General features: G+C 37.5%; 1 protein-coding gene across 1 annotated transcript in view; it reads right to left on the bottom strand.

Moving 5' to 3' along the window:
* Positions 1–697: 697 nt before the first annotated feature.
* cacna2d3a (calcium channel, voltage-dependent, alpha 2/delta subunit 3a) overlaps positions 698–9,041 on the bottom strand; it is a 556,823-nt gene continuing 548,479 nt past the window's right edge. The window contains 2 exon segments of the mRNA XM_052017619.1: positions 698–1,557; positions 3,121–3,203. Coding sequence (XP_051873579.1) covers positions 1,465–1,557; positions 3,121–3,203 — 176 coding nt within the window. The 3' untranslated portion in view covers positions 698–1,464.

Here is a 9,041-nt window from a genome sequence, read left to right as displayed (position 1 = left end):
GTCAATCTCTTACTTACTCACATAAAGAAATCGACACACACCAAAATCAATGTATTCATAACAAATCCTAAAATGCATTTTTCTGCAATAGGTTTCATTTTCTTTAAACACATTGAATTTTAACTCAAATTCCTCTTCAAATTAGTAATTACTAGGCACTTATATGTGCTATATATTTTCAAATATTTTTAGAAAGTATTAACAGCAGTTCTACCTCACGAAAACAACTAATTCATTAAACATATATGCCACAGCAAATTGCATGTCACAATATAAATATATTATTTTAAAATTACATCTATCACTATATTATTTAAACAAATCAGTGCAGAGCTGGTAAGAGTTTATATACAGGAAAGATACTGGTCTTTATAAATAAGATATTTATATGTTGGTCTGTCATTGATTGACCATTCAACAGCAGTCACTGTAGAAAGAAGGTGTAGTAAGTGAATAGAGAAATTCAAAGTGTATACTTGTAACCCACCCGCTATCTAATGATTCCATTAGCAAATGTTTTAATTATTCCTCATAAAAATCCAATAGTGTTCTGCACTAAAATAAAAAAAAACAATAGCATTACAATATTTCTCTTTATTTAGAATTATGTGAATGATCAAATATTCTATGCATATTCATACATTTCTCCAATATTCCTCTCATAATATTTAGCATCACTGGGCATATCATACAAAACGTGCATATTTGGAAAGCTGCAATGAACACTTTTTAAGATTAACTAAGAATTATCCTTGCTACAATATTCCTAGGTTTTGAAATATGGAAATGTAGACCTACAATAAAGCAACAAGTTGCTAGTTTGAACAAATAAACATTTCAATTGAAACATAAGTTGATGCAATAATTATTTAATTTATTTTTGTTTTTAAAAGGCTGTTGAAAAGGTGATTTAGCATTCCATATCTATTTCTATCAGGACTCTAGCAACTAGTCGAACATATTTTAGCACTGTAAACAGTTTTTTGTACAGAAACAACTAGTTTCCTTTATAGTAAAGTCACATACAAGTGATATGCAGAAAAAAAACAACGCAACCGTGAAACATAGAGTTAACAATCGACACAACAAAAGGTACTCCATGCTACATTGAACCTGCAGTTTTCAAAAGATAATTTATTAAAAAATGTACACAAACATGTCCAATCTCTTAAGGATAAGGCAAGGCTCAAAACAATCAATCACCAATGATGCCTGCAAAGTGATTTTTTTAGGCTCACAGTTTATGGTTACCATAATGACAATACCTGTATATGTTTTGCATAAGATGCACATCTTTTGCCTACTTCTGTTCTGATATTTATCTTCAGTATGATTCCACCAATAGTTTCCATTTCTAATATTTTGTGTAATGTAGAAGAGGTTTTCCACTGCTTGACATTTCCTTTAAACTGTGTCATTCAGTTTTTGATTCATCATGCCAAAATGCTGACACTAGAGTTTCTGTCACCTCTGAGATAATGCAAGGATGAGAGGCAGCAGCAGAATTGCAGGGCAAGGTCCTAAGCCCAGTACACCTCCACATTCTCTTGCATTTTCCTAAAAATAATGAAAAGTGTTATAAATCTATAAAAGGATGAATAAAAACAGTAACAAAGGGACAGATAAGGAATGGCTATTTTCACGAGTAAACATTAATGACATTACTGATCATTGAGCACTAATGATCCTATTGGAACTTGAGCTGAGTCTCTGATTTCATTTGCTTTCTATCACAAAGACCACATACTTCCAACTGCTCAGCTCATCTGCTACTCCACTGCCTTCATCACCTCCATGCCCAATAACTTCAATGCTCTCTTTGTTGCCCTAACATCCTCCACCATCTATAAACTTCACTTTATGTCTAAATCTCAATCACCAATCATACTTGTCCCCACTGACATAAATTGTCTCCACCAATATGCCAAATTAAAAACTTTTTTCAATAGGTTTGTATCTCTGTTGCCTGTTCTGCCCTACAATCCCAACCCTATATTCTTCCTTCTTTTAACTTTGGACTCATGCAACATCCCCTCTCTTTACTACAACACTGAAGGCTGCATCTTCAGCTTCACAGACTTGATGCTTGGATTTTCCTCCTTGTACCCATCTATCTGCTTGAGTTCTTGGTCAGCACTCCTCATCGCATTTTTTTCCTTTTAAGACATTCCATAATATTGACCCTCTTGACCAATCTGTTAGCTACTTATTTTGATAACATTTTTATTATCTAACTGCAGTTCCTGTAAAGTGCTATAGGATATTTAACTACATTAAAGATCCTCTATAATGTAAGGTCCTGTGGTCACCCAAGTCAATGCACTATTGCAACCTTTTGTATTTCATATATCCTTAAATTGAGAACTGTTATCTTATAACGTCAATCAGAAGAACAACAACTGTTAAGTGTTGTTTTATTGCCTCTTTATTTAGTTCAAAGAGGGCAGTAATAACCTTTATAGGGCATTAAAGGTCACACCTAACAGCCCACTCATAGGGCTGAGTTACCTCTTGAATAATTCAAAGGATTTCCCCATGATACTCTGTGCTAGTTACATTGCATACATGGTTGGATGATTTCTGCTGAAACATTTTAAAAAATGAACTATTATGAATTTGCTGGAAATAGAGACTGTAGAAAATAATTTTGCTACATTCATTCATCAGCCCTTAGGCCACATTGAGGAAACCATGGATTCTCAGCACACATCCATCTTCATTTTAAGTTCACAAATCAAAGGATACGTAATTTTTACACCATTCAAAAATGCACTGCTTCCTGTCCATTCAAGTCACTACTTGAAGTTCACATCTCTCTGATAGGTACTACCTCAAAGCACTGTTGTAATGAAATGATTTGTATTAGTGGCATGCAAAAGTTTTCACTGTACCTCGTGACAATAATAAACCAATTGACCAATTTACTAATTTCATTAAAAAATGACAATTCACTATACCAATGTAATTAGCTGAGCAGTTAATAATTGCGGTTCCTATTAAGCAAGTGTTAGTTAAACGTTTTTAACTTCCATTGGAAAAAAACAAAATTCCTTTGTAGAACAACAGGTTAACAATTATGTGATGTCACTTGAATGGTCTGTTTCAAATATATTTGCTTACTTCAGCATGGAATGGATGACAGGAGTCCGGACGTCTTCTGATTTTCTGAGATCTGAGATGATCACATTTCATGGATTCATTATGTTCATTGCAGTTAAGGGATAAGATTTCATACACAGACAGATGTCAGTTATGAACTTTTTTTAAAATTACTGCATTTTAGTGCTTGTTTCTGACTGCAAGGCAACTAAACTGATTGGAAAGTCATGTTCGGTTTCAAATTTAGATTCGAGACATTTTAGATATGATTCCTCCTGGCCAACCTGACAGACAGTGAAAACCCACAGAATTAAGGGACAATGCCAAATTCGATCCAAATTTGGTTCGGTGGCGTGAAGCAAAGGATAATGGTCAACATTTAATTTAATGTCTACAAGGCTTTTTGCTGTGGGGTTCTTCAGGGTTCAGTGCTAGGTCCCATGTTTCTCATGATACTGTATATATCAATGATTTAATCTTAAATGCAGAGACCATGCCTAAGAAGCTTGCAGGGGATCTAATAAATGGCCGGAGTTGCTGGAGAGGTAAAATATGCAGATGGCTGGAAATCTCAATGGACTAGGATGGGTTGAAGAGTGTAATACAGTCCAAAAAAAGTGAGTTAATACATTGAGAAGAGAAAACAAGACAAGGGAGTACTGAATAAATGGTAAGATACTAAAAAGTGTCAAAAAATTTGAGGATCTTAGAGAGCTTGGCCACAAATCCCTGAAGGTACCAAGTCACATAGGACAGGTCAAGAAGGCCTGTGAGAAGTCTTCCCTATTTGCTCAACAATGGAAGAAAAGAACAGGTCAGTCATCCCAGAACCGTACAAAACACGAACTGACACGATTTTTACCTATAAGGAATAAATGGATAGGCAAATTTGTTTTCTTTAGAACAGAAGACATTGAGTGGAGATGTCACTGAGGTGTAAAAGATTATGAGGAGCCAAAATAAATTGATAGAATTAGCAAATTTTCCTTCTGAGAGGTCAGAAATCAGGGGAAAAGGTTTAAAGTTATTGGTAAAGAGGACTTGTGGAAAATCTTCTCACATTAAAAGAGTGGCAGGGGTCTGAAAGCCGTTGCCTAAGGAATGGTAGATGAAGATGGTCCTTGTACTTAAAAGCTTTAGGGATGAATACTTTAAGTCCTGGTAGTGTAATGGCTATATTGTTACAATGGGATTTTAACTCATTCTCTCAGAAGTTGAACTCAGTTAATCAAAAATCTAGAAATAAATACATGGTACCAATACAAATGCAGACATGAAGCTTATAATTTGTTGTTAAAAACTCATTGGTTCATGAATATCTTGCAGGAAACAAAAGGAACAGTTCTTCCTTGATCCAGCCTTCTTGTTGCTCCATTCCCAGAGGTGGCCATTAACAACCTCCTGAAATGATCCCATAGCAAGACAGTTGGTTTCCCTGTTAACTCTCAGCACATATAGTGACAGAATAAATGCAGAACTTGAAACTGATCACTGTCAGTCTCTGGTTCATGTAACATACTGTAGACTAAGCCAATATACCAAATGCCTTTTGATTGAATTCAGTGAAATTTTCAGAATGAATGACTTGCTTGACAGTCATATCCTGAGAACTAATAAACCATCTCCACTGGAATTATCTTGGAATATTGAAATATAGGAAGAAGATGGTTTAAACCAGATAGTTAATCTGAGAAATGATTTAAATGTATTCAACACGGTTCTAAGAGAAAATTATGACCAACAAATTTGAAAGGGTGCTTTAAAAAATGTAACCAGCAGGGTAGGTATGATAAAGCTAGATGATGTGGCATGAATGCATTTTCAAAAGGCAATTAATGAAATACTACATAAAGAATTCTTATACAAGATATAGTCTCATGGTGTTGGGGGTAATATATTACTGTGGATAGAGGACTGATGAAAGAGCAGAAAATATAGACTATGAATTGGTTGGTAGATAGTAACTAGGGAGATGCTGCAATGATTAGTACTGCTCTCACCTATTCATAACTGGTGCTGATGATGGTGCAAAGCTGAGTGAGAAAATGAGCTCTGAGTAGGAAACCCTCTGACTGCAATGGGATGTAGAGAGTCAAGTGAGTAGACAAGAACATGAAGAAGGTGGCAAAGGTGGCAGGTAAATAATAATGTGGGGAAAAAAGTGAGGTTAATCACTTTGATAGGAAGAATTGAAAATCAGGTTATTTTTTAAATGGCGAGAAAGTGGTAAATATTCATGGACGGACCTACCTTGATGTACTGGTTCATGAGACACAAAAAGAAAACGTATAGGTCCAGCAAAGAATTAGAAAGACAAATGGTATATTGGCCTTTTTTTTACATTGGCTTGGAATACATGTTTAGATTGCCTGGCTTTGGTAAAACCTCATTTGATGAATTGTGCATGGTTTTCTTCTTTACACTGAAGAAAAGATAAACTTGGCTGGGAGTCAGGCTGTGCAAACTCACTGGATTGATTTCAGGGATGAGGGGTTTGTCATGTCAACACAGACTGTGGAAACACAAGAGACTGCAGATACTGGAATCTGGAGCAACACACAAGATGCTGGACGAACTCAGCAAGTCAAGCAGCATCTGTGGAAGGAAATGGACAGTCGACATTTCGGGTCGAGGCCTTTCATCTGGACTGAAAGATAGAGGGAAGGGATGGAGCAAGAGCTGGCAAGTGATAGGTGGATCCAGGTGAGAAGGGGTGATAGGCAGATGGAGGAGGGGAGAGATGAAGGAGGTGATAGAAGCTGGGAGGTGTTAGGTGGAGGTGACAAGAAGGGCTGAAGATGGAATATGATTGGAGAGGAAGGTGGAGCATGGAATCAAGTGAGGGAGGTGGGGAGGGCAGACGGGAACAGTGGGAGGAGTGTGTGGGTGACGGGCAGATAGAATGGGTGGAGGAGGGGAAAGAAACGGTGACGGGAGCTGTGGTGAGTGGAGAGAAGTGGAAAATTAGCCTATGCTCACTGGGGTCTAGAAAAATGAGAGTTTATTTCAGTGCAACATACATGATTCTGGGTGGGATGTAGGGAGTTGTTGATAGGATAAAGCCAAGGTGCCCAACCTACTGCCTGTGAGTCTGATCTGACCAGTGAGATGCTGCTCACACTCACCATTCTGTTACCCCATGACTTGTCTTTAAAGCTGGCCCTTTCCCACTGAAATGCCTTGATGATCAGCTCGGACACATCTCCAGACTTGGAGACACAAGAGACTCCATAATTAATGGCTGCACATCTCTGTACCTAATGGCTTTCAATATTGTTAAAAAATTTCAAACATCTGTGAATGTATCAAACATGCACAAGCATTCAAAATAAATTAAAAAATGACAAAAAAAATCTTAAAAGTGCTCTAACATTAGTATTTTGAAAAATTAAAAAATTAAAATATAAAACAATGGAAAACATAAATACAATTAAATATATTTAATTTAATTAAAATGCAAACCATCTCAGACTTATTGAGGGTCTTTGACCTGAATTGTTAAATCTGTTTCTCTTTTCCCAGATGGTGCCTGATCTGAGTGTTTCCAGCATTTTCTGTTTTAATTTCAAACTTACCTCTCTTGATCATTGAAGGTAATCAAATAGCTGAATCCATATCAGGTCGAACCTAGCACAGGTTCAGCAAGTGAGTTTCCCAGCCTAACTACAGTGAAACCATAGCAGGGTGGTGTTCCACCACTGTATTTCACAAGAATTCCAAGCACAGTCAGAATGACAGCATTAAGATCCTCCTAGCAGATTTGGGACTTCTGTGTTCTTGCATTAATTGCCCTCAGAAGCGTTTCCATTCATCAGTCTGGCCCTGCTTGCAAGAAGTTGTGCAACATTGGGATGAAGGGCTGGGTATTTAAGACTGAGATGTGAATTCTCCATTTCAATGGACTGTAGATGGTCAGTTGTAGATCACAGATTATGTGGATTGACTGGGTGAGTGGCCTGCTCCTGGGTCTTATGTTCTTACAGCAGCTCTTTTTAGTTATGGCTACAGCATCTGTTCACAAGTAGGCTGCTTCAGAGTTACTTCTAAATTCAAACTTGGGTCTAAATCTTTTCTTGTTCCTTTCCCTAGAAATATTGAAAAATGCAGAATAATCCTCACAATTGTGGGCAAAGGCAATATCCACCATTGTCCTGAACTGAACTGTCTGGAAATGTCCCTTGATACATTCCTGAACCATACAGAGCTGATGAGGATTGCTCAGTGTACAGGAACGTATTATGTTTGGAGTACCGGCATGTATTCTACTATTATTATCCACTTATTCCACTTATTTGTGGTTGTAATGATGAGAAAATTACTAGGGCCAGCAATCATTACACTGTGACCCTGACAGCAGCTTCAGGATTTCCACATATGGATAGTTTCATACAAAATTCCCAAACTTGCTGTTAGTGATTCAACCTCCTCCCCAGGATGTGCTGTCTTGCATCCTCCCACTGTTGCAATCAAAGGAAATCAGCTGAACTGATGAAGATTTCAGGGATTTACAAACTAGCCTCACTGTCAAATATTCTGGAAATGTTAGGCTTTGCTTCATGATGTCTATAAACTTAATGGTGTAATAACCATACTTACTGCTTGGCAAATGCCCTGGCCTAAAAACTAATCTATGCATAATTTTAAATAATAGCTTTACACATTTTGAAATGTTTACTTATATTTCAGTATCTATCAATTGTATGTATGTTCCAATCTTTATTTAGGCCTCAGTAAAACACTTAAGTATTTCATTGTAACTTGTACTTCCAGTTTCCTGGTTTATATTTGTGAGAACTCATTAATGTGATTGGCTTCTCAATCAACCTAATAGCATCAAGGTGGCTTGATGCCAGGAATCCCATTGAAATGATGCTTGACAGCAAACAACATTGAGTAAGACTACATCCATACATTGGGATCATTAGATCTTTGTGAATACCATTATTCAAGGCTATTGGCCAACACTTTTTTTTTGCCGGGGGGGGCGTGGGGGGGGGGGGGAAGGGGGATATGATAGCACCTGAGAGGGTGCAAAGGAAAATTACAATGACTGTGCCAGATCTCGGGAATTATAGGTATGAAGAGAAACTGATTGGGCTTCAGTTGTTTTCTTTGGAACAAAAGAGACTGAGTAAAAGTGCACAAAATTATGAGAGGCCTAGGCAGAGTGAACAGGAAGGACCTATTTCCATTGGCAAAGAGATCAATAACAAGGAGACATAGATTTAGATTAAGTTAATTAGAAAAAGGATTAGAAGGGAGTTGAGGGGAAGAAAACTTTCAGTGGGAGTCTGTAACTCATTAATTGAAAGGGTGGTGAAGGAAGAAACTCTCAAAAGAAGACTTCTGTGAGGAATCGAACCATATCCTACAAGTCTACAGCCTGAGAGCCGGGAACTGAAAGTAACCTATGTCAATTCTTTTTTTAGTCGACATGGACATAATGGGAAAAATAACCTCCGTCTATGCTAAAAATTTTGAAGTGATCTTACATGATTGTTAGGTGAAAGTACGCTGGTATGGGCCTGTATGGTGCATCCATAGTGCAGGAGGCTGAAGCTTTATTTGTGATACAGCCGTACCCATAAGAAACTTAAATTACTTTCCTGTCTGCAATGACCACAAAGTCCAGGCTCAATTATGTAAATCTTCAGATATCATCAATCATGATTTGTTGTCTTTATTATCAAGATTCAGATGATTTCCATGCATTAAAGTCCCTTGATCTTCTGAATAATAGTACCGGCTGAGATACTGCTGCATTAGCGCTTTATTACTTCTTACAGTTTATTAGTTTCCAGCGCTGCTGGTCTGAGATGCTGGGGCCTGAGCTCTGCTGCCAGAAGTGCAGTGAAGCAGGACTCCAAGGCTCATGCTGGAAAGTCTTGGGTGGCCTCTGTCAGTTCTCCCTGCATGATTTTTTTGTGTTCACCCAGGTGATT

This window comes from Pristis pectinata, chromosome 6 (assembly GCF_009764475.1).
Source record: "Pristis pectinata isolate sPriPec2 chromosome 6, sPriPec2.1.pri, whole genome shotgun sequence".
NCBI classification, from domain to species: Eukaryota; Metazoa; Chordata; class Chondrichthyes; order Rhinopristiformes; family Pristidae; genus Pristis; species Pristis pectinata.
The sequence above is the reverse complement of the archived record's forward strand: the minus strand, read 5'-3'. Positions and strand labels throughout refer to the sequence as shown.